This window comes from Plectrocnemia conspersa, unplaced genomic scaffold (assembly GCF_051122295.1).
Source record: "Plectrocnemia conspersa isolate PC_06_02 unplaced genomic scaffold, ASM5112229v1 ptg000007l, whole genome shotgun sequence".
NCBI classification, from domain to species: domain Eukaryota; kingdom Metazoa; phylum Arthropoda; class Insecta; order Trichoptera; family Polycentropodidae; genus Plectrocnemia; species Plectrocnemia conspersa.
In genome coordinates this window covers 7,274,338-7,302,329 of record NW_028277171.1, presented here as the reverse complement: position 1 = coordinate 7,302,329, position 27,992 = coordinate 7,274,338, and the positions used below count along the sequence as shown (strand labels likewise).

The 27,992-nt window shown below is 30.3% G+C and overlaps 1 protein-coding gene across 3 annotated transcripts; it reads right to left on the bottom strand.

The window, feature by feature from the left end:
• Positions 1-27,372, bottom strand: gprs (speckle type BTB/POZ protein). 3 transcript variants are annotated; one of them, XM_088189051.1, is made up of 8 exons: positions 27,160-27,372; positions 17,963-18,159; positions 7,223-7,358; positions 4,762-4,879; positions 4,529-4,686; positions 4,324-4,455; positions 4,077-4,259; positions 1-677 (listed from the first exon to the last, which is right to left on the bottom strand). In XM_088189051.1, exons 2-8 carry the CDS (start codon positions 18,151-18,153, stop codon positions 633-635), a joined length of 963 nt encoding a protein of 320 aa, XP_088045177.1. In that variant the 5' UTR covers positions 18,154-18,159; positions 27,160-27,372; the 3' UTR covers positions 1-632. The 3 variants fall into 3 exon arrangements, with proteins under 3 accessions (XP_088045177.1, XP_088045176.1, XP_088045178.1); XM_088189050.1 differs by having other exon boundaries at positions 1-681; positions 27,160-27,367; XM_088189052.1 differs by lacking the exon at positions 1-677 and adding an exon at positions 1,011-1,565 and having other exon boundaries at positions 27,160-27,367.
• Positions 27,373-27,992: the final 620 nt, after the last annotated feature.

The following is a 27,992-nucleotide window of genomic DNA, read 5'->3' as shown; positions in this document are numbered from 1 at the left end:
TGGCTTCTTGGCTGGCGGCGTTGGCACTTCTTTCTTGGGCGACACTCTGCCGCTCTCTGGTTTAGATGTGGTCGGAGTACTTTCTTGTTGGAAGTTAGAACTGGTCGGCGAGTGAGGTTTGTCCGCTCTCGATGGAGGTCTGGGCGATGTTCTTTCGTTCTCAGAGCCTCTTCTGGATCGCTCCGAAGGACTCGGAGTAGCTCTGCTGAGCAATTCGGTTTTCGTGAGCGGCGCTCTGGGAGACGCGGACCGCTCGTTGTCTGATCCTCTTCTGGAGCGGTCTGTGGGACTGGGAGTTTTCTTGCCGAAGCTGTCCGCTTTGGAGAGGAGGAGAGCTGACAGCTGTCTAGGAGAGGATCTTTCACCGTCGGAGTCTCTTCGGGAGCGGTCGTTGTCGGAGCTTCTTCTGGATCTGTCGGAGTCGGAACGCGGGCGGGCGGAGTCAGCACGGGTGAGGCAAATGTCGGGGCGGGGTGGGCGGGGGGGACGGGTGGGACGGGGGGTGTTCCCCGCGGGTTAGTTGGGAGGACGACCGTCAGACGGGAGGTCGGAGGAGCCGGAAGAAGAGAGGGTGGTGTTGGAGCCGTAAGGGTCCAACGAGCTCTGCACGGACATGGAACGGCCGGCTCTTCTCACTCTGTGAGGAGACAGCTTTCCGGGGTCGACACTTGCTGGGTCTGCCTGCAACCAGGTCCGATATGAAGATTGTGCCGTGATTAGTACTACCCTTTACTCAAAATATATAACACAAAAAAGTAGCAAAAAAAAGCCATACAATAAAAAAATATCTTGAGACAACAACGTTAATTATAACTAATTATAATTGTAAAAGAACTACTTTGTAATATAATAATAATAATTTTACCATGTCTTATTGTTCATTTTAGTAAAAAAAATACCGTCCGGTTTTGTGGTTTCATTGGCCGTTACTTAATTATTATATCAATAATTTATTTAGCACAGTAAGTCGCACGCAAGTCACGATTCACGATGATTGAATCAGACCAACAGCAGTAAACGAATTATTTATTTATATTAATTTATATATTGATTACAAATCAGACCATCATGAGCTTTTTTCTAATGCGTCATTATGGCATATATATATATTTAAAAAACATTAAATACTTTATACACATACATAGGTGTATATAGGCAACACAAGTCGTTTTAATACTTTGCCACATCAGGAGTTCCTCAAGGTTCTAATCTAGGCTCATTCATGTTTGATATGTTGTTGAGGATTATCAAAAGTGTGGGTAGTCATCCGCTAATAGCTTACTCAAATTTGATTATAAAATGGATAGCATTGTGCTTCATCACACAGAAGTGGTAATTGATTTGTATTTTATATTTTAAGAGGACTACAAATTCCATCTGCATATGAAAAACATATGCAATAAAGATGTTGCGATTTATCTTGAAATATGCGCATCAATTGAGGAGCTCGAGGGCACTGTGTTCCTTGTATAATCACCATTGAGTATGCTTCTTTGGTTTGGTTGCCAAATAATGCAACCGACTCACTTTTAATAGAAAAGGTCCAAAAAATGTTTCTCCGATACCTGTGAATGGAGGAATATAAATATTACTTTTTATTTAACACAAAATTATTACAGTGTATGCTGGAATATGAATTCCTCGAATCGCGTTGACAAGTAAACTTAAAAAAAACACTTCTTTAAGCTGCTAGTCATTATTATGTATCATTTTATTGTTTTTTGTGCAGAATGCACGCCCTGTATATGTATCTTAAATCAATAAATATATTATAACTCAACTTAAGTATGTTATTATTATATAATAATATATATTTGAGAAAAAATTAATCTGACCCACATCTAAAAGGGATGTGCACTATCCCAGGTATTGGTGAAAACATCCTTATGTTTGAAAAAATTGTTTAATAGCTAAATGGCTCGTGTAAGAGAAGCGTTCTCAAGCGCTGACGTCTTGGCAGCGATGGTCAAGAATAAGGGACACGATCATGACTTTCTAGTGTACTCTATCCGCAGCTAAAACTCTCCGAGTACCAACGGATTGTCGACACCATCCCTCAGAAACTTCAAAAATTGTATCGCTTTACAATTCAAATACGGATACGATCCGTACCGTCTCTTGTAGAGCTACTTTGATTCAGTTTCTAGACAATGGAACATTATTTAAAAACGCTATAACTTAGTCTAACGTAAATAATGTGAATCGACAATAAATTGTTTTAAATGACACGCGCTCTGCATCAATGACGCTTTATTGCAAACTTTTGCGATGTGCATATAAAATTCTGATTTCTCAATTCATAGACAGAAGTAGTTCTTCTTAAAATACTTTAAATACAAATGCAATGTTAAAACGTGACAATGACTTTTATAAACCGCCTCCCCGATGACTTGAAGTATTTTTGTAAAGACGGCGAATCCGAATTTGTACGAATACTCAATTTCTGCATGTTTGGCGTTGATAAAAAAAAAGAAGCAAAATCCTAAGTTTGATTCCTGCGGTACTCCAGAATATCAGAGATGTCATTCCAGCTTTTTACAAGGGGGGGGAAGGGCAAAAGTTGGGCAGTCAGTGGTCGTTTTTTTAATATTTAAATTTCATTAGGATTCATAGTATTTTATTAAATTATATACATTTTTTAGGCATTTCTATTATAAGTTCGTACATTAATGTATATATTACTACATTTAAAAAATTGAAATCATATAATTTTAGCTAGCACCTGCCGAGCGACAATTACAATAGCCACTCAAGTGACTAAAAAAAAGTTAATAATCCGCTTGAGAATTTAAAGTTGCTTAACTTTCAAATAAGTTCACGGCAAGCTTTGTCAAGCGCTTTTAGATAATCGAGATAAGCTAAATAAAAAATGACCGTGAAACGTAGCGGATGAAAACCACGTCGTTGGTTTATTAGCGTTTGCCAACAATGTCTAGAAATATTTGTAAATAATTATTTTAAGCAACTGGATAGGTTTAAAGTATTTAATACACGATTTTTCATCTTCATTGGAAACGTTAAAGCTCAAGGTAAAAAATAAAGTACATCAAAAAGAAGCAGGAATAAAAACCTGACAGCCCCTCAATATTAAATCCGTCAAAAATGGTTCAAAAGATTTCAATCTGAAAATTTTTGTTTAGAAGAAAGGCTAGAATATCAAAAATCATCGATGATGACCGCAAAGCTGCAGAAATTGAAGCCATTTCAGAGATGTCGTTAGATAGTGTATTTATGGTCTAGCATTCTATAAATTTTTAAAAAATACTGAGAAGGCGTGGAAACAAGGCGTGTGGGTACCACACGCACTAAGCGACGAGAACAAGGCGACGCGCCGGCCTCATGCTGCGGAAATCACGCAAGAAAAAGTTAACGCTCTCGGATAGATTCTCTTGATATTGCACCATCAGATTACCATTTATTTAGATCTCTACAATAAAATTTTGATGGTAAAAAATTTAATAGCGTTAGTGAAGTTAAAACATTCTTTTCTAAATATTTTAACTCACAAGCTTTTGGTTTTTACAAACGTGGGATTAAAAAAATACTTGAACGATGGAAGAAGGTTATATTTGTCGATGAAAATTATTTTGTAGAATTATATTGTAGAATAATTTTTTTTTTGGAAAAATACTTTTCATTTAAAAAAATGTCCTTTCTTTTGGGTATCCTTAATACATGAAACAAGATCACGATAGAAATTACTTTTTCAATGTTACTTAAAATAGTGTATTTTTAAGTCAGATTAATGTTAAAACATAGGGTTAAATTAAGAATCTTGAAAGCTTAATTTGGAAAATCCTATCTTTGTAACACATTGTTAATAAATCTTGATATTGAAAAATGCGCTAAGAACGATCTAGATTTGGATAAATATAGTAATGTTTAGAAGCACAACATATTAATATATAGTGTTTAATTCGTACATCGATTTATAAATAATTTAGTTTAACTATATTTAAAGAACAAAAATATTGCTTATTAAAGGTTATTAAAAAATACCAATACCATTGTTGTCTCAAAACTTAAAATGATAGATACCAAGCATTCAAAAGCAAAACAAAATACATAACACACACCTGATAAGCAAGAGCGTTCATAATGATGCTGTAAGGGACCAAACCCAATGGATGAACCTCTCTCATTAGCACATTAGCCGGAATCTTATGGAACTGAATGTACTCCAAGAAATTACCGATGACTTCCTTCAGTGTCGTGTTGTGGTTTGTGTCGCAGAACTTCTTGCCCCACATTAACGCAGCCTGAAACATTTTTATTATTAATTCTGGCATCAATTAAAAAGTCATACCATAGACACGATCTTACCTGAAACTTTGTAAACTCATCGGCTCTTAACTCTTCTCTAGCGAGGATCAACCTGACTACGTGCTGAGGCAGTAGAGTGAAAGAGCCCAAGTTCAATACTTCGTTTCCATGCTCGTCGACAAATTCCAAGACCTTGAATAGTGTATTGCAAAATATAGAGAACAATGACAATGGATGAATCATGTGTATGTATTGTCATGTGTACCTTTTGTACCAGCGATTTTGTGCATTTGTACTGAATGTACCTTTCAGCTGAAGCAAGCAGAGCGCATACTGTATCTACGTTTATGCAACATTGAACGAAACCAGCGCAAGCCCTTCTCAACTCATCTAGACCGTAATAATCGGCTGCGTTCATTACGCCTGAAATGCATAATATAAAACGTTTTATAGTTTTACGAAAAACTTTTTCGATAAAAATGTTTCAAAATATTGTACCGAGAAGAGTTCTTGGTTGTAGTGTGACGCATCCTGTGTGTATATACTCAATGAGTTGCCTGAAAACGTCTGGTTCGAATTCCTCAATGATTAGCGTTTGATGTTGTTGAGATGATGGCTAAAAGTTAATTTAAATTAAATTTAAAAATTAAATATAAAGCTATGAAACATAATAATATTATACATGTATTATAATAAACAGTACTAGTTAGTGTATTATCACTATTTTATAATTAGATATTAATAGATAGTCGTGTAATTTACTTAAAGGATTTATTAGTCAGAAATATACGATACTTGAGAACGGCATATTATTGCAGTAAATAATATTATAGTAAGAATCTAAACATGAGTTATTAGATTGAAGAAAGGTTAGAGATTAGAAATTCTAATTTGTGGTAAATGAGATTAAAATTTCGGAAACAACTATAAATGTAAATTGGTGTGAAAAAATATTATAATAGTATTTCCGCCATAAACTGAACTCGACCACAAACGCTAATCTAATCTAAAAGTTAAGAATAACAATACAACAATAATTTAAATTCTGTACACCAATTCTAAATTATTGTTACAATATATCGTTTTTTTAATATATAATATATTGCCCATAGCAATTTAATAAATAAATTGTATGAATTTTCATGTAAAAACGCTGCTGGTTTTTTTTACAAAATGATTTTATTATTGTAGTTTAAAAATTTTTAATGTCTCAAAAAATTTAATTTATAAAAGTAATTAAAATTTTGTGGGTAAAAACTTAATCCCGGAAAAATAATTAAAATTTTTACGCGTCACAGGTAAATGTAAAAATGATAAAATCAATTATGACAAGAAACTTTACTAGCTAGCTTAATTACACTGCTTATTTTAAAAATTATTAAATATAATCTAGAGTCAAAAATCTTAGTTAAAATAAATTAAAAATATATTATGAATTGTTTTAGATTATCCCGAAATAAATGTCGTTTTTTTAAATTTAAGTTTTAAAAGTCAGTATTGCTTTTGCTGATGATACCGAAGTACTTTTTTCATAATTAAAATAAAATATTTTAAATGATAATTTAAGCGGTTGAAAAAATGAGAAATAATAATATAAAAATTTTTGAGTTAACTTAATATGCTATGATAAAACTAAGATTTTAATTTAATATGTAAATCATGTTAAAATAGCGTTTCATTATAGTTTTATTATTACTTAAGATATAGCAATATGTGTTTTATATCCTGAATCTAAGATAATTTTATAATGTGTTATAATAAAAAAAATATATTGTAGTTATTAAATTTTTTATGTTTTAATTTTTTTTATTTTGTGGGATATAAGATGAAGTATTGTTTTATCTTAAGCTATTACATAGTTAAATATGTTATGATATACACCAAACTTAATATGACGAAAGCATACACATAATGAATACAAAGTATATGATCTTATATAATATTTATAATATAAATTCCATAGTAGTATACTTATGCATAAATATAACGCCGGTAAACTGTTTTTAAAGATAAAAAAATACACATAACCAACATACGATCATGCCTTGTGCAATTTTCGTAAACATATACTACATATACATACATAGTACGTACAAAAATAAATAAAAACGAAATTGGATACACACAGTCCGATCGAAATATATGGGTCGCTCACGGTTCACGTCACGTAAACGTATTTCTAGAAATTTCAATTTGATACGGACGAAACTTTTGCTTGAGTTTTTTTTTTGTTAATTTATTAAATATATTTGTGTTGTGAACGCGCGAGAATGACCAGGTACACACCAACATTTTACAAATGAGAGTGATGGTATTTAGAAGGATGAGAATGAGAGATTTTCAGAGGAGTAAAGGGTTTTACCTCTTGGATCGGGGCCAATTGTTGCGCGTACACAGACCGCTGTCAGATATACACAAACATAACATATTACATGAAATGAAAGAAAAAGTTATATATATTCGGAGAGCTGGGGCGGAAGTGTGACTTGAAAAAAAAATAGTGCGAAATCAGGTTTAGAATTGGAACGGAAAAATCCGATTTTGCACTGCAGATCAACATAACACACATAAACGGGGTAAAGTAAAAAATCAACAATACAAATCACCTCTGCTTTATGATTGGAAACATAAAGAAATTATAATAATACATATATCCATAATCAAGCACATTTAGAACATATTTTAAGCATCAAATATTAATAAATTTTCATGCATTTATAAATTACAAATATCATAAAGCGGGGGTTGATTGTATTATGTATACAAAAAACATTTTAATTTATTATTTTATCATCATAACAATATGTTCTAATTTATTTGCATCTTTTTTAATTTAGTTTATAAGCTATCTATGAGTGTCAATAATATTTATTTGATTAGATTAGATTGTTTTTATATTATTGACACAATTATATTATTATTTTTTTAATCAAAGAGCTATACTATTTATTGATTTTACCTGATTTGCGGCGTTCTGAAGATTTAGCAAAGGTTCTGAAGATCGTTTCAGAAATAATCTGAGCTTGTTTTCTCTGGGCGCTGGTTCCTTTTTCCTTTGTGGACTCGGAGCCTGGTACAGCATCTTGTGAAAAACCCTAAAGAAAATGAATATTGTTTAATTTAAATACCAATAAAACGCTAGAGCAGTGTTTCGTAATCATATGCTATGAAAAAATATTTAAAAACATCACACTGCGCGGCAAAGTTATAAGAAAATATAAGAAAAGCATCTGTAAAAAAATATTATAGGTAAGGCAAATTAGGATTTAATATTTTAAATTTAAAAAAATGTGCTGCACGATCTAATACATTTTGTATAAAATAAAAAAAAATATATTTCAGAACTATTTTCAAGTAAAATATATAATATATAAAATTCGATGCTAATAAATGTAACATTATCAAAATAATGTCGAAAAATTTCTCGATATGCGGTTGAATATGTCAAAAGAAAAGTAGCAGAGTTCTAAATACCTAAATTAAATTTTGTCATTTCTTTAAAAAATATATTTAAAATATATGATTTAAATTGAAGTTTTTTTCATTACAATTAAACGCTTAAGTTTAAATTAAAACGTCGATATACGGGTTGCTTAACAATCAGTATAAACTGATGTTAAACTACTTGTATGATATTCATAAAGTTAGTCGCGAGTAATATAAAATAATTTTTCGATCTAAATATAAATTTATGTAAAATGTTTTTTAATATATCAACGTTTTTAACGAATATTCACATACATGTGGATTACAAAAAAATAAATTAAAATGTATCGACCCTGGATTTATATATATATTATATATAGTAACACATTGCATAAACTACAACAATAGTATTTCATAAACTATTGCATAAACTACAACAACATATTTCATTTACTTTATAAATATTTTTAAGTAATTCAAAAGTATAATGGATCTCTAAAATTATATAATGTATTATGAATGTATTATATTCACAATGAAATTTAATTTTTTTAATTTTTCGTTTTAACCTGACAGACGTAAGCCCAATGTTTTACAACAGGTCAGCACCAACTTGGTATTGTCAGATCAAACACCGATAATACCTGTCAGGGTATTATCGGTGCTTGATCTGATCATTTATAATTAGGGATTCCAATCCCGGGCCAAAATTTTGATCCCGGGATTTCGGTATTGCAATTAGTCGATCCCGGGATCCCGGGACCAGTCCCGGGATAATTTTCATGCTATTTTATCGATAAAAATAATTTAAAATGAATAATACAATATATTTTTATATCTGTTTTTTATAACGTACAATGTATAAATTACGTAAAATTTTAGTCTTGGACTTAAAATAGAAAACAATATAATAAAAATAAAAAAGGGAAGGTCTTATATATTTATTTGAGAAGAAAAAAATGAACTTTTGACAATGTATGCACATAGGTATGTACATTCATAGACACAATTAATTGAAAACATTATTTTGAATAAAACTCACGAAGTAACATCAAAGCATCTAGTGTTTTATCATTTAGCCTTGATCTGATTTTGGTTCCTAAGCAGCCTGCTGCTGAAAAAGCACGTTCAGACTCACAGCCTCAAAGATTCACAGATGACACGTGCAACTCGCGCAAGTTTGTACACGAAATATAACGATGTTGTCAATAATAATTCGATTGTTCTTGATAAATCAACCAATCCGAAAAATTCGGGATTATGTTTTATAATCCCGGGACTCATCGGGTATTGAAAATCGTTCGGGATCCCGGGATCCCGGGATTCAGGATCCCGGGATTGGAATCCCTATTTATAATCAATATATGCCACTTTACTGCTTGGGTCGATTTTCAATAATAGTGCAAATTAATGAATCCATGGGTCATCAGTGGTCTCGTTATGTTAAAAAGTGTCATTTAAACAAAAGTAATTTATGAATATAATCGCACTAGATACAATTAAGACACGAGCAATTAACATAGAAAACTAAAAAAAAATTTTGTCATAAGCTCCTATAACCGTTTGTAACCATAAAACAATGGCGTTGTTTTGCTTAAAAAAATGTTTTATTGTTATCCATTTTCGCTTAGTGTCAAGGACCATATCACCATAAATAAATATTAACGTTTTAGTTACGCGTTAATTAAGGCGTATGTTGAAGAGACGGGGTTTATTAATATGGTCTAATTGGTCTAAAAAAGCATTTATGCCATTCGAGTTAATACCAGAGTAGTGTAGTCACAAAACATTTTTACCTTTTTTTATTAATTAAAAGTTGAAACCATTATTTTTATTATGTTAATTGTAATAAAAATGGTAATGAATAATTTTAATACAATTAAAATTTTTTGTCAGCGTTAATAGTTGATAGTAATAAGAATAATGGTAATACCTATTAAATCATAAAATAAGATAGAAAAAGATCTTAAAAAACATTAAAAATGAAAAAACTATTTGCCTGTTTTAATAATTTTTTAATAAAAAAGTTTGTATCATATTAATTTTAAGAATCATACGTATCAAATATTAATGTTTAATACAATAAAATAAATATTAGACAAAGAAAACTAAATAGTAATCGGAGTTTGTCCATTTTTTTCCGACAAAAACTTTGCCTAAATTTTTTAAGTACGTAAATATTTCATGTTTAATCCTAGTTAAAAGAACGTTTAATTCTAGTTACATAAATGCTTAAGATACACTAATATATGTTTTATATCATATTTAAAACATTTATAGACAAAAATTGTTTAAAAGATTGCAGAAAACATATAAAAGGGTATGCAATAACTCAACTGCTTTGAAGGATTAGCATTTTAGGGACTATTCTGCAACTTCTACGACTATACTATTTCGGACTAGATGTTTTGCTATAAAATTTTGACTCATCTAAAGTTTTTTGTATTCAACATCGCCATCAAATACTGACTGACATATTTATATCAGTATATATAAAACATATACTTGACAGATTCAAGCATTGAATTGTCTGATAAAATCACACCACTCGAACTTAAACATCTATTTTGATTTTTATTCAATACTTTCTTAATTTGTTAACAGCGACGATAATATTTTTTTAATTAATTCAACAAATATTCATCTTAAACACTACGCTTTGTGAAAAAAAATCGTTACCTCTATATTTATAATATTATATATATACGACAATCTCTAATAATCTTATATGTATGTTTTTTAATTGTAACTTCAACTTTGATTAATGTTTTGTGTGAATATTTAAAAAAAATAGCATCTATAAAAAGTTATTTTACTTATGTATATAGGTATTATATAGTATGATGATAAAAAAATCTTATTGGACCATTTTGTATGTTGAAAATTTCATAAAAGCGTTTTACCTCTGTTAGGAAAATGCAGCCTTTCAACAAGACTAAATGAAAAAATATAATGCCGACATTAAATTAAATCTGATTGCTAATAAAATGTCGACCCCCCGCTGACATCGCAAGGCCTTTCTAAAGCGTTATAATAACGAAATGATATTCGAAACGCCAGATAGGCTTGTTTTAATTTTGCTGATGGTCTCCGACGCAGGGTTAAACAGCATTCATCACACCCTCATTAATGCCCCGGGGTCGAAAGCAACCAGATAACACCAAGGGCGTGTGTTTAAACAGGAGTTTTTTCACACGCTTTCGAAATTAAACGCTGACGAATTGTGTAACTGTTAAACGAAAGTCAGGACCTAGGTAAAAATTGAATTTGGTAAATTCGCCTCGTGATTCGATATAAAACCCACGGATGCGACGCGCTGCGTAAAAATTCAATATTGTGTCTATCTGAGTTGGCAATTTCGCGTTTCGCGAATGATTGAAACGTGAAACGAAGGATTTTATTTATTTCGAGCGACCAAGGCAGAAATTTGCGTTATTTGTAATTTGATAGGTATGGGAAAAATCCGATACAAACAAGATTCATGATTATTTTTACATTGTGACAATAAATCTTTACCTGCAACTTATATAACGTTTTTTATATTCAATTTGTGAAAAAAATGAGAATGCATCATGTGTATGATATTTGTTTTTAAATAAAAAACGCTTTTTATAAATTTATTTATCATATTAGTAATTAGGATTCAACTAAAATAAATATGTGATTAGCTCAAGAGAGTCATTCGTGTTAATTTTTATTACAAATCTGACCATTATGACTTGACAGTTGAGCACCATTCCACATAATTTTTTCCAGCTCCTTATCACTATCGCTGCAAACATCTTTACGTTTGGCAAGCTCATTGAAAAGCTCTATAGCGTTTGCAAGAGGAGCGTTCTCAAGCGCTGACGTCCTGGCCGTAAGAATAAGGGACGTAATCGCGACTCTCAAGAGCACTTTAAAATTCGCAGCCGAAATTCACTGTGAATTGCCGGGTTATCAACACTCAGTGAAAGTTCTTTATTAAGGAGACGCTACGCCAAGAACGCAATAAATTGTATCACAAAGCTCCTAGCAAAAAGGCGTTAAGATAAATACAAATACAGGCAAGACCTGTACTCCCTCTTGTAAAGATATTTCTGAAATTTTCTTCGAATTCTCTTTAACAACAAAGAATAATTCGTTCAACTCGGATTTCAGACAATAGAACCATACTCGTGGACGCAACGAACAAGCGTATCGTACAGAATGGGAATTGCTAATAAGTTATTGAAATAACACGCGCTCTTCATAACGGAGCCGAATATCCTTATTGCAAACTTTGGCAATGTGCATAGAAAATATCCAAACGTTGACATGTAAGAGGATCTAGAAAATGTGAAAACGTGACACTTTACGATGCAGAAAGGTAGTAGATCGACAATCGACTAAGTATCAGTATTTTTGAATCAAGGGATTTTGTCACTGCACCGAAAGGCATAAGAGAGTTGTGACCGTAGAACGACGCGGACGAAACCCGTATTATTCGTCTACTAGCATGTGCCGAAAAAATGACGACTGGTCTGATTTTTTTTTATTTATTTATGGTTCTTTAGAAAGTTAGGATTATTTATTTATTTATTAAAATTATAACCATCGTGACCTGACAGGCAAACCTAATGCGTCACGATATTATATTAACAAACGACCGAAAAGTAAGCATTTGTATCTTAAAAGTAAATTATAAATAGGTACAATGGAACTAAATATACAACGGTAAATAATAAATAAATGTAAAAAATGCAAAAATACGGGGAAAGGGGGATTTTAACAATATTTTTCTCCTTGTCCTAAAGTGAAATTGAGAAAATTTGACTACAATTAAAATGTTTTTAATATTATAAAAATGTATAATGTTAGAGAAAGTTGTATAATATCAGGCATTTGTGCAAACAAATTTTTATACAAGGATTTATTTATTTATTTATTAAAATTATAACCATCGTGACCTGACAGGCAAACCTAATGCGTCACGATAGTCAAAAGTACTAATACATCATAATACATACAAATATAAACAAGATAAAACAACAGACACAAATCACCTCAACAGGTGTGCATTGTCCCATACGAATTGAACCAAAACTCCATAAGTGCAAGAGAAAATGTCAATATTACTATGGACAGAATTGAGCAGATAAATGGCCTTGGCCAGAGAAGAGTTGGCAAGTGCTCCAGTTCTACACTTAACAGGCAAGAATAGTGGACGCGACCGAGAACTATATCCACCTTCAGGAGCCCACATTTGAAGCTGCTCGAGCACTGAAGGATTGTCTACGATGCCCTTGAGCAATTTCCAGAAGTGTTTAATTACATAAACACTTCTGCGAGTTGACAAAGAAATGTATCCCAGGGCTCCCAAAATAAAAGCACTGGGAAACAAGAACGGATAATACCCGTATTCTTTCAAGTATAAATATCGAAGAAATTTACGTTGTACTTTTTCCAGCTTCAATTCATTACATTGATTCATTACGCCTGGGATCCAAATGATGGAGCTAGTTTCTAGTATGCTGCGGACTAGAGTATCATAAAGAGTGTGCAATACTAAAGTATTCCTGAAATAACGCGCATTTCTCAAGATAAAACCGAGCATTTTTAAGGATTTGCTATGGGTCTCTGCAATGTGCTGGCTAAATTTCCAACGTTCTTCGAAAGTCACTCCTAAATCCTTAGTTGAAGAAAACCTTTCCAGAAAATATCCACCTAGATGGTATGAATATTTTGCCGGCGTTAACGACCTTGAAAATGAAATTGTGTGACATTTCTTTACACTGAAAGGCAATTGGTTATAGCAAGCCCATTTCCATATAGAGTTGAGATCCTCCTGTAGGTCGAGGGAATCAGAAATCGAATGCATTTTCTTGTAAATTTTCAAGTCATCTGCATATAATAAAAAATCTGAATGCTCTATTGCTGTTTCTATGTCATTAATGAACAATAAAAACAACAATGGACCCAAATTGGATCCTTGAGGTACTCCAGTAGGGGTCTTATATCGTTCTGAAAAAGAGTTATTATACTTGACGAATTGATATCTATTGGTCAAGTAATTTGAGAATAGATTTATGAGATCTTCAGAAAACCCAAAATTAGATAACTTTTTTACAAGTAAAGCATGGTTAACTTTATCAAATGCTTTTTCAAAGTCTGTGTATATGACGGGATGATAAAGAAAGTACAGATACAAAGCTTGAACAATTAGTCTTGTTTTTAAAATTTGCAGCAGAACACCCCTTAATTTTTTGATCGATATATATTAATTTAAATAGTTTCTCACCTTCAAATAATCATTATATTTTTTTTAGTAAAAACAGATACAAATATAGAATAAGGTCTATTAGTTTGTGATGATCAGGCCTGCTAAAAGGAGGATGGGTAACTAATTTTCCCGTAGCCCATTATCAAATATAAAATAATTTACCTTTACTTTGTATTTAAAGAAAAAGTAAATTATTATCTTCGTTCCTTAAAACTTTATTGGTCACTCAATATTTTTTTCAGGTACGCAATCGTTTTATATAAAACACGCCCCAGTTACAAAACGGATAAGTGAGGCCGGACAAAATTAAATTTTTTCTATTACCGAACTCGACATTATAGCGAAATGTAATTTAAGATTTGAAAGAAACGTAAGGGCCTTTACTGTATGTACGAATTTTGCAAGCCATAATTCAGTTGTAGTGGAAAGGGATTCAAGATTATTGCTCCGTCTTTATAACTTCATTGGTCTGATGGTATCTGTCAAACGTCGTCATATCGTATTATATGATATTTCATTATGAGCAACCGGCGATTATTTCGGCATGTAAACAATATTCTACATGTCAACGTCCATGATTGCCGAAATTCAATTTGGCGCGACTGGGGGAAATTTTCTCGAGATTGATTATGGGTTCAGATTTTCGAAAGCAATTTGTTCCTATTAATAGAAAGCGATTTTCGCAAATTTACTCAAATTATCCTTGTGTACACTCGATTATTTTCGATTGTGCGGTTCGTTGCGAAGAATTAGAACTTGGACGGACATTTTAGAATACAATGAAGGCTCTGCGGTGGAAAAGGGAGGCATTAGAGTGTTTTCGAAGATGGAAGCCGTTTGCCTTTGTAAAGAATGCAAAATGTTTGCAAACTCGCTGTGAAGTATTTGTATAATCAAAAGCAGTTATATAAAATGGAACAAACACAAATCTATTTGATAACATAATAAATATATAATATAATATTATATAGAAAAATGTGATTTAAGATAATCATATTGGTGAAAGAAGAAACAGAGAGACAGACAAAACAAGCATTTTTTGCAGTGTGCACAAATTAAAAAAGCAAAGAATTTTTAGTATTTGAGTATAGTGTTTCTTCGATGAACATTTTGACGATAAATGTCATTTCTTTGCCTTTATTAGTTTATTTGTGACTTTTTATATGTATTTGTTACAGTGAATGTGTATTACAAGTAAAGTTAAGTTTTCACTAGTGTTTAAGTAAAATCATATCCAAATGCATTTTCATTGATAGATATGTATTTATACTAAAGTTTTGTTGTAGTATTTTCAATGCTTTCTTTTTTAGCTTAATCAATTTTCTGCATTTTTTATCAAACCATTCGTTTTTATATGTTTTTTTCTTAGCTCCAATCGTTTTTTGCGCTGCATTATATTTCATATCGCAAATCCACGATTTTTTCAGTATATTCGAATTATATATTGTTGAAATTATTTGATTGACATATTTAATGTATTTAATTATATTTTTTAGTCCTTTAGTAGAAATGCGTTTAGCTTTGTCGTTCTTATAGTTATGCAGATTAACCATTGATATCCTAGCTCTTAAATTATACGCGATTAAATAGTGATCTGAGGGACCTCAATGCACCATGATGGTAAAAAACAATTCGTTAAAATTACCGATACATAAAAAAATCATAATGGGATAAATTTGGTTGAAAAATTTCCACCACAATAAAAACAATACAATAAATCAATAAAGCATAAATAAATAATTGACACTACATAGTTATTAAATATGACGTTTTTAAAACTGACAATATATTTTTTTTTTAAATATTAGATACATTCATTTCTTATATATGTTACAGTGAATGCTAATGTTATTATACAATGTATTTCCATATAAAAAAATTTAAAGAATTGTGAAAAAATACTATAATATCTATACTACAAAACAGAAATAACGTATCTGTCTGTCTGTCACAAGAACTTCTCCCAAACAGTGAACAGTAGCAACGTGACATTTGCACATTTATATCTGAATTTTTAGGTCAACTGTGCTATGAATAAGTTTGAATCTATCCCAGGCGAAACCGGATAATAAAACTTGTTTAAAATAAATCAAACTGAACTCAAACTTTCTCAATAAAAAAAGTTCAAGACTATAGTAGTTTTATAATTTTTATAAGGTCAAATTGGAATTGGTTAATTCGTTTAGGTTATGTTTGAGTGTAAACAGTAAATGAACATTTTACTACTAGCAAATAGAGTTACATCGAGTAGCAGCATTTAATTTCACAAGCGCATATTAGTTAAATTATATTTTTGCCAGTAAAAATAAATATCTACCGGTAAAAATGTATTCAGATATGATTTTACTGAAACCGTTTAAATTATAATTCTACACACTTAATGTAACATATAAATTTAAAACTTTTAATTACAGTTCCAAAAATATTAAATAGTGTATATACGATTTTTCATAACTTAACACAGTAAAAAAATCACATTACTGTACTGGTAAAACACGTTCACTGTAATATATACTATATTTATATTATTTTTGAGCAATTCTCACATTCGTAGTAATAAATAATAAGCATTTTACTGTCATTAAAAAATTGTAAGCTAAAATTAAATATTTTTTAAGAGCTGTGAAAGAATTTTAGTCAAAAAAGATTGTAGAAGGTTTTTTTATCTGATGATTTTGATATAAAGAAATAAATCAACATTGATTTTTTAATTAATAAAAAATGAGTGAAAAATGTACATATATTAAATTGAATATCCATATATTATTTTATTTTGAAAGTTTTTTAATCATACCGGGTGCTACTGATTTTATTTATAAAATATTTATTAAATTTATTTAATTGTCAAGTATTAAAAATTATTGTATAATATATTGCAAATCACAATTATTTTATTATAATATAATAAATATATTCGTTTAATAATATGACGCATTTCCGCATTTATTACTTTATCAAAAGAAATACCAATGACTTATAATTGCAATTAATATCAATGACAAGTCAAAATTATTGTAATTATTGTGGTTAAGTATACATTGCGTATAATTATATGAATTATGAATTAACGTTAAATTGTAAAATTATATGATTTTTATACATATTTCTATCAAAGACAATAGAAATGTGTTATAACCAACATAAAAATCATAGAAAACACATGGACTTTTTAATCGATCGTTAATGGTAATTTTACGGTTTCATAAATTATTTTAATATCTCAGTAATGATTTAACGTTTTCAAATTATATTAAAACGTAGTTTTACGTAAAAAATAATTATGGCAATTAGTATATACATAATATATTCCTTACTTAGAATTTTATAAATAACACATGATTATTTATTTTGCGAAACATATTATGCTTGTGAAAAAAATAAAAAATTACTGTGACCATTGGTTTCACAAAGATAGAGACTATTAATTTATTACTGGATTGTACCTTTTTTTTATAGTCACAAAAAATATTTAACTGTACTAATTACTAAACAAATTACTATTTCACTCGTCAGTGGTACATACAATATATGTTTCAATCATGCCCATACAGAAACATTTGTGACACTTTTACAACTATAGTTTCTCATCTAATGTAATTAGTCTCTCTTATACTGCACATATTTTTATTTTTTAAAAATAGGTTTATAAGACATGAAAATCAATAAAAGTAAAAAAAATGTTTGAGAGAAATAATTAAAGCAGACTATTTTAAGAGAATTGTTCGTGTTTTTTTCACAAAACATTGCCTGCTCCATTTTTTGTAAAGATCATTTACAGACTAAGCATTAAATTGAGTTTTAAGATGTTTATAAAGAGTAGATAAAATATGAAATGCTATATCTTTATAAATGTTTTTTTTTTTATAAATTAGCCGTGCAAAAAGATTTACTATATTTCCAATCTAGACTTATATTTTGAATAAATTTTGTCAACTGTTAAATACTCTTTAGGTATTAAGGTATTATTTTCGTTTAAAACTCAGTACTACAACAAAGAAGGCCCCCTACGGCGCAATAAATAATTTGTCTTACCTGCTTCTAGCTGCCAGTACAGCTTTGACAGCACACACAGGCTCCCTTGTGTCTCCAACCAAGAATGTCACGTCACACAACTCCGGCATGCTCGCCAAGAACTTCATATCCTCAGCCAGACCCGACTTGTTCTCAAAAGTACTAAGGTCTGGCTCCGCGTCGGCCATGCTGCACGCCAGCGCTTCTGGCATTGACGACTGCAAAGAAATAACTAAACATTAACCACAGTTGAATCATAATACCACCTCAGCCACAAATTATAACATATTGCGTTTCAATAGTCATGCTGTAAAAAACCCGGTAAATACGCGATTTTCTAACACAAATACACCACTAAAAAGACTACAGAAAATACATAATATTTTCAAAAACATATTAAGTATGTATGTGGGTATATATACTAACACCAGAGGTGAGAAAGGTCGTGAATTTTCCCAAAGCGTCGCCGAGGCAAAGTGGGAAATTTAGCGGAAATTTAATTTCCTTGACATCAAAAATTTTCATGCAGGCTGATGTACACTTTAAATAAACAGGATTTAATATATATAATATATAAATACTATTAGTGTAGAATAATTTTATTTTAATCATAATCCTTCATTTATAAAGATTTCAAGCAATGCTCGTAGCTTTGAGAAATCTATAAATAAAACATTTTTCCGACTATTAAGGTCAATTTATAATACAATTATATAAATCAATTCATAAAATACGACGAAAATTCTATTGAAGTGACTTATGTAAGTCATTCTAAAAATAAATTAAACCCTTAATACGTTCTAAATTTATTTTATTTCCAAGCATATAATTTGGATTATATGACTTTAATTGAGATTAAGTTTAAGATAAATAACAAGTAATTTTAACTATAATATATATCATATATACATACATATATGTACAATCGATTATCCAATTTGAATTAAAAAGTAAAAATAAAGTAGTATTATCATATTTTGAGCAAATATTTGTAGTTATAATTCGGGTTAATTATTTTATTTTTATATAATATCAGTAAATGCATTGAAATTTAAGTTGAAAAATAATAAAATTAAAGTAGTTACACAAAAAAACAAAATAAAAAACTTTTGGTTATGAATTTTAGTAAAATAAACTTAAAATATAAATATTTATCTCAAATCAAACCTAATTTAAATTTGTAGAGGTTTCAAACATATGCATAGATTGTTAAAAATTAGAAGACACTTTAAAAACTCTCTCAAAAATATGGCCAAACACACGACGAAAGAGAGATGTTAATAATTGCGACAAAAATATTGCTCGAACCACCAAAACTTTTATTTTGCCAAATTACTCTTTGCTTGGAAAGGACGCATGGTAGATAATGCATTACTACCTTGCGCATATTACTACTGTTCTTTAACTATTTAGTTATTGATCATCGAAGTGGTCATTTGAAACGTATCTCTTGAGATGTAAACACATTTCAAGAATGTGTCCAGGAAATGATGCAATTGAGTCGCAAAAATTCTTATCTACAATTTTCTAGAGCTGTTTTGAACTAGTATTATCAAATATGTGACACTTGATCACAGAGAGGGAGAGACGTCACATTTCACAGAATTAGAACAAAGAAATCACAGCCGTCAATAATACAACTCGACACTGTAACCAGCTATTAATGCGTCTATTTGGCTGAAAAGTCACACCTCTTTGGCCCCAAAACCCGAAACAATAAATATACGAAATATTAACATAGAAAATAATAAAATTCAATATTAAACTTATTTAATTGCGTTACACACAAAGTAAATAAAAAAAATCATACAAAAAAACAATGATAAGCAATTTTTTTTAAATCCTAGGGTATTTGCGTAATGTTGATTTAAAAAGTCATGCTATAAATAATTTGTTTTAAAAATTTTCAGCAAAATTTATCAGTAAAGATTTTTTTATTTATATATGTATTAAAAATTAAAAATTAATTTGATGAATAATACTTATAAATATTTTATAAAATATGTTATTGTAATTATTAGTGCAAAATTTACTTTTCAGTATAAAATTGCTGCTAAATAATGTTTTTTATTTCGCTTAAATTCGTAATTAGTATTTTATTAAATAAAACTATAGTATTTTAAGCCAAAAACGAATTCTTTAAATCGACATATTAATTTGTTACGAATATACTATAATATATTTGATCTATAGACTAAAATATAATTTTTATTTATAAATAAAAAAAAAACTTTAATCAATTTAAAACTGTTATAAAAGTTAAATAAAGTTACAGAAAAAAACACTAGCACGATAAAAAGATGACTATTCTAAAAAAAAGTTTTAGCTGCAATTTTATGCATAAAACAATTTTATTGTATTAAAAAAGTATAATTTTTACAATATAATAAATTAATATTAATATATAATATGACAATTAAATTGATTTTCAATACATTTACAACACAAATGGCAATTCAAATATTTGAGTTGCATTAGAGAAGCAACCGACTTATCTTAAAGTAAGTTAATTTTTAATATTTCTGCGTGCATGCTAAAATGCACGTAGTCATTATATGCAATGTATTATAAATAAAATTGAAGCCCTACAATCGTATATATAATACATAGAACATATCGATTGTTATTAAAAACAAGAGTATCTCACATCGTCCAAGCTGAAGTGTCTCGTAATTGATATGTCCATTGTCGTGTCTGTTGTTTTTTCCCTTCGCTCGACACTTGACTTCCGCAGCTTTCCTTTGTGTGTTGTTAAAAGCTCAGTCGTGAAAGCGCCCTCTCAGGTCGGCGAGCTTTCAGTGACTGAGCTAGCTGCGTTTCAGCTGAAAGCTACCTATACAGCAGTGTGGACCTGTTGTCCCTTTCTGGCAAGTTGAGCTTTCGTCGCGTTTGCCCTCTAGATGTGTGGGTGCATTAATGAAAAGCGCATTCGAGCGCAAAGCGCCGCCAAAAACATCACCGACAAGACGATACGCCCATAAAAGGGGGACGTACTGACGTTGCTGTCTGCTTAATGTACCCTTGGGTATACAGTGTTTTTAGGCACTTCACTACTATATAAATATACAGGTGCTCAAGTAATTTTCCTTCAAACAATAGATTGACTCATATTATACATTAGTAAGGTAGATCAGTAATAACCTAAACATTTTAGATATATTTTCCTCAATGATATATTAAATTAATTTGCCATTTAACGCTATAAAAATAATTATTTTAAATTATTTACAAGATAAAAATAAAATAATATTGTATATTACTATATTTATAATAATTAAACAACACTGTTTTTCTATCTTCTTGTGAAGTTAGCAACTATTGAGTTAGATAATTTGTATTTGAGGCAATTAATATTGATTTTTTGTGGATGTTACTTTAATAAAAACAATGATGAAAGCCAATATAAACAATTGCTTGTCTACGGTGATTCAATTTTTTGTCTGATTCAATTATGCTCACTTAACTTTTTTGTAATATTATTTATTTATCATATTGTATATTGCAATTCTCTCTATTCTATTTTGGTGGTATAAAATTTTTTACACAATATTATTCAAGCTTGGCTTCGTATTTTATGACTCTTAAGGCACTGTTCCCTTTCTTCTAAAAAATAACATAAAGTGTTTAAACAGTGATACCGTTTTAAAGAACTACTTGAAAAAAATATATTTAAATCAAATCACAACATTTTCATATGAAGAAAAGGTATTTAAAAAAAAGGATACCATAAAAACTAATACGTCAGACTATGAATAAAAGCTTTGTAAATAAAAATAAATTTACTAGCTATAAATAACCACACTGTTTCATTTACCGTAAATGATTCATTCAAACTTTATGTAATTTATAAATAAAAGTTAATGGTTATTGTATCAGATTACATGACGATTAAAATTAACAGCTGGATTTATCGCAAAAATGCCCCATGATTTAATTAACCAGAATTTGACTGGCTCACGTTTGTCGATCAATTTCCAAGAATAAAATTTAATCATGTTTAATGTTTATAAACATATAATAAATATATATATTTTCAGCAATAAACTCCTTATTTATAAATCTGGACTTCCACGGTCTGGCATGCATTATTCATGCCTTGAAAGTTTTACATTTTCCCCGCAATCCAATTCTTGGTACTGTATCATATCATATTATGTTATGTTATATATTATATTTACATACAACGCACATAGACATGTGCATAAGTGCATTGACGCATGCGTCAAAATTGCATTCCAATCAAACGTGCTTTAATATTGATTAGTACAACGCGCAACCTCATTGAGCTTGAAAGCTCTGCGAGCTTCGATGGTATAAATTTTTAATTAAATTTATAAAGGATGTGTTAATTTAATAATTTAAGAAAATTATTTTAATGCAATACTTTTCAAAAGTAAACCGATTGAAATTGGTTGATATTATATTAGCACTACATTAAGTGTTTTTTCGTGATTTAAATGTTAAGTTCATAAAATTAATTTTAAAAGTATTTTTCTAGTATTCGCAAAAATATAATAATTATTTTTTTAAATACATAAATACGTGGATTATTTATTTTTTATCTTACTATGAGCCTAAGATTATTTTTTATTAATTTTTAATTTAGAAAAAGGCATGAAAATCTATATATAATATAATAAAAGATGCTTAGTATTTTCTACTACATTATGTGTGATCATATTTTTGTAATTAGTATTTGAAAACACATATGGTTTTAGGTTTTAGTCAATTTTATAATATTACGGCTATATAAATTTTTCGGTAAAAAAGTAGTTTATTGTTGAGATTTGTATATTTTAGTTACAATATTTTATATCATTTTTGCTGTTACGCGTGACGAGTGGCTATAAGCATTTATTTAATACTACGTAAGTTTTTCTATATAAGTCTATTTTATTATTCATATGAAATATCTACGATTTACGCTAAAAACTTGCTGAAACAAATATATAAAAATGTCAGCTAAAACACATACATAACTCGAAATATTAACAAAAATGTTTGACATTTTGTGTGGCAATTTTTATAAAAAAACTTTTTCTTAAAAATGATATAATTTAAATCTGAAGCCAAAAAACATAAAACTCAATGAGTATGTAGCGCCCACACAGATGAGTCCACGTTAGAATGGATCATTGTCTCAAACCCTAAAAGTATTTTGTCAAAATAAAAGATCGATAATATGCAACATATAGAAACTGAAATTTCACTGTCCGAAAATTCATCACCTTGCATAAGTATCTAAAAAGCAATAAATATAAAATTGTAATTATGGGTTGGAGTTTCAGCAAAAGACCTTTGTAATCTGCATACGACTATGGTTTAGTTTCAATTTTTTTGTAGCTTAGTTTATGAAACTACAAAAAACACTTGAGCTGTTAATGACTCATATCGAATAAAAGTTGTTATGACAATCATTTGTAATTATCGGACAGTCACACAACGTAGAGACAACTTTGTGTAGTGAAGCTTTAAAAAATAGTTGATTTTTAGGCAAGCTTAATTGTGATTGCATATTGCGATTGCTTCTTAATTACTTTTATCTCCTATTCGTCAAAGTCTCCTCGAAATACTTTTATAAAGACGTGATACTACATCCCATCAGCAATCACTCGTTAAGCACACATCACCTTTAACCGTCACTCTTTATTAAACACTTGAAAACATTAAATAATACGGTAGACATGAAAATTTAAAACACGTCTTAGAATTGACAGATTAGATAACATATTGATTAAATACCTTTCTGGAATTTGCATTTATTACTTAACTAACATTTTTAAGCCCTGCCTATCTTTTGGGTATTTCCCAATCGCTAAAATTCATCCGATAAAAAAAACCGATTAGGATCCTACAAACCCGATTAGTTATCGCGCAATCAGTTTATTACCGCCATTTAGTCAAATATTAAAAAAAAACTTTATACGCTTAAAAAGATTTTGGGGAATACAATTATTAACGAACAGTTTAGATTTCTGCAAAAATCACTCGAAAAATATTAACTTAATACCTAACCAAAGTACACATGTGCTAATTTTGATATAAAAAAGAGCAGAGGTCATTATATGTTAGATATAGAAAAAGGTTTTGACACAGTATGGTATGACGGTTTCATTCATAAACTATACAAAAACAAAGCCCCCGAAAATCTGCTACGCTTAATTTGATAATACTTGAAAAGTAAAAGCTATGTTGTTTCACTAAATAATGAACACTTCCAGCTGGAATTCCTTAGGGAAGTTTGCTCGGGCCATTCCTCTTTATCTTATGTACGAACGATATCGCAAAAATAAAATACTACACGTTTATCTATGTACGCTGATGGTAAAGCTATGTTAACTAGTACTTACGGTTCTAAACTAATTTATAATAAATAAAAAAATCCCTAATAAATATTTTGAGAGGTGGAAAATTAAAATCAACCGAATTATTTTCACAAAAGATACACAAACTCTGCCACCACTTCTTATCAATTTAGAGGGGAATAACGTAAAATAAAAAACATGCATAAAATACATGGGCTTACATCTAGCCTTATTTTAACATATTTTGGAAATTTTCTCTAAAGGTTTTGCTGCCATTGCGGCTCTTAGACCGATACTTTTTTGTATTAAATTATAAGGTAAGAGGAAAAATCGTAATTTTAAATATGTAGCGCCCAACACGTTTCACACGAACAGAAAAAATATAACAGAATTCCAATAGCCTAAACGGCAGGTTAGGATTTTATAATTAGATTAGCAGGGATCAATTTTGACGAGTTATTTCAACAGCTAAATTTCATTCCTAAAGGCCTCTGTAAGAGAAGATAAAAATTTGGGCACATATCAAAGTTGAGCCGCTCTTGAAAACGTACAAAGAGTCAAGTTCATTGTTGAAGCTTCTTTCATAAGCTCCGGGAGTGCCTACCGCCAAGATTCTCCTCTTGGCATACCCAGAAACTATAATCTTTAGAGCTGCACTACGAACACTAAGCCTACAGAGAATTTTCCCTCACCAGCTGCCTGATGCTTAGTGCCTGACCCAATGACCTAAGTTCTTAACTGCTGCGTCACCAGACGATCTACAAACCACAGATTCTGCGCCTCTAACAGCTGCACCATTACGTCTTTATTTTTTATATGTATTTTTAGAACGTAACAACGTCACAAATAAAGGTTTTAATTGAGTCTCATTTGGTGCCACATATATGACTACTAACCTCAGTGATATACTTTGAGTTATTTAATATAATAAATATATAATATTATACAACTGTAAAATATGATTAAAAATACACCCTATATAATGAATATTGTGTACAGTACACGCACGTAGTTGAAATTTGTTATCTACCCTTCTCGGCGCTGGTTCGATTCATAAAATTCAATGCACCGTATCTCAATGGGAAAACGGAATTAGGTCATCAACTGTGTGGTGGTAGTGGTGGTGGCATGACAATGGAGGTTGGCGGGAAAAGCTCCTTGATAACATGGATCGATACTCAATTTCACCATACGCCACCTGCTGTATTAGAGTATATCGAAAAAGTATCGAGTGTATATGCCCCTGGTACTTTCGAGTGCGTATTCATTCTAGGGGCGAAATAATATTATCGGGTCAAAACTTTCGTAAAGTAATCTTTGAAAGAAACGTTTTTGGTGGCGGAGAAGGGGCGGTGAAAAACCAAAGCACCTGTTGAACTTTCCCATGGCTACGTGAAATCGTACAAAATTTCCTAACGTGAAAATTTACATTGTGTGTGGGCGATGAATCAATGCTTGAATGAATTTCAATGTGTAAGCAAAAAGGGATTGGAGTATTACGATTTAAAAATATACTAACAATTGTTTTTCCTTATACCATTTTTCCTCATAAAATTAAACAATGAAAAATTAAGTATTATTTTAATATAAAATTAAAAATTAAAATAAATTGTTCATATTAATTATAAAAATACTACATATTGAACAGTCTTAGAATTTTATGAATTATATACTTTGACAAAATATAAGAAAATGTCTAATAAAGAGAATATGCATAAAAAAATATAAAATGCATATTTTATTTTAAAAAAAGGATTCTATAAATCAATCCTAGAAATAAATTATTATTCAAACTTAATACGACATGCTAAATTTTTCCTAAAAATATATTAAAAACCCAGAAAAAACACCATGAATCTAAAATTTTTTTTTTAATAATTTATGAGAGGAAAAAATGGTATAATTTTAACTCAGATTAATTATTACAAATTCAGTTTTCTAATTATCTAAATTATGATATATCGTGCATTTATAATTACAAAAATCTCTAATACTTATTTTTTTATTTATTTATTTAATATTTTCTATGAGCTACTTAGCTCATAGAAAATATTAAATATATTATGTACAAACAAAATTAGCAATTGATAAAATGATATGAACACTATGAACATACTATTTTTTATAAATATAATTACAAACTCAAATATTTACTATTAAATACATACATATATATTTGTTTTAATAAATTTATTATTAAAAATATGCGGGGTTTCAAAACATTTGATCATATTCAAAGATTAATTTTCTAAATAACGAAACGAGGTCAGTTTATATTTACGAGTATGTATATAAAAAACATAACCTATGAAGTGTCAAATATGCTAAAAAACTGCTCTTTATGTATATTCAATTGCTGATTCGACATTATTTTAAGCTGTATCGGTACAGAGCTTTACACAATGCTTATATAATTATGTTTGTAAATAAATCGTGCGATCTTGAGCGTAAGACGTTTATAGGTTATGTATGAAATATCTAATATTTCTATACTTAATAAGTAAATCAGCATATTGACACTAGAGTATAATACAAATCAACATACTATCTAATATTTTACGCTAATAAATTTACATTGATATTTATAATGATTAGGGTCGCTTCTGGACTGAATCTCAGTTGTTCAAGGACGCTTTTTAGTGGAAATTTACTTGGAAAATTCACTATAGATATAAAGGTTTATTTATGTATTATTTAAATACATATACACCTATAAATGAACTTTGAAAAAATAAATAGAAATACAGATAAAATTTATACATGGGTTTCATAACGATTTTTAGGGTAGTAGTTGTGTTAAAATTATTTTGATTTTATCAGGGAAGCTGTATTAGTATATTATTAAAATATATGGATAGCCAAATATAAATTCTAGACATCTAGACAAGCCTGGGCGTAGGCGAGAGGAAATACCTGTTGCTGCGCGAGGTGCGTGTTGTGTCTGCAGGGCGTCGTCCCTCCGGGGGCGCCGCACTTCTACTTTTAGCGCATCAGCAAACCCTTTGATGGCGTGCCCAGATCCTCGCCCGAATTCGTGTTCCGCCCTGATGTCGTTGTGGGGTTCAGGTGTTTTTGTTGGCGTGTCGCACCTTGTGGCACGTTGTTTTGCAGGGCGACGACTACTGCGCCGGCGTGGAATTAACGACGGGCACGCGAGTCGATAATAAAGTGGGGTGGCCAGTGTACCCCAGTGCGCACTCTCGCAACAGGATGCGGTCGTCATACTTTGTTATCAGCGATTCATTCGCGTGAAATACATACGTCGATGAGGTGCGAGTTCGTACGATGGTGACGCACGACCGCAGGATAATGTTTTGTTTCACGATTGTTATCATGGTTGGTGATGTAAGGTCGTGGCTGAATGTCTGCCTTATGTCCGATTGAGTTGAATGTCTATGTCGGCTTAATATCCGCTTTGACTAATATGTATGTCAGCCTTATCTATGTCGACATTTTAATCTGAGTTTCGTTCCTGAACAGTAGCTTATAAAGTTTCATATCGTATAAGGACTGAGCTTTTTTATAATTCAAAAATAATAAGCTGCCAAATAAACATTATAGAACCTCAGTTTACGAGCATTTATTGTTTTAAAAACGTGCTCGAATCTTATAACATTCGTACATCAAAGAAAATTTCCCCATAGTGTATATCGCATTAGTTCCAAAACCTAAAAATATTCACAAAAAAATATGTATAGAAAGCATATGTATATTTTTTATTATTTAAACGTAAACGTAACCAGTGG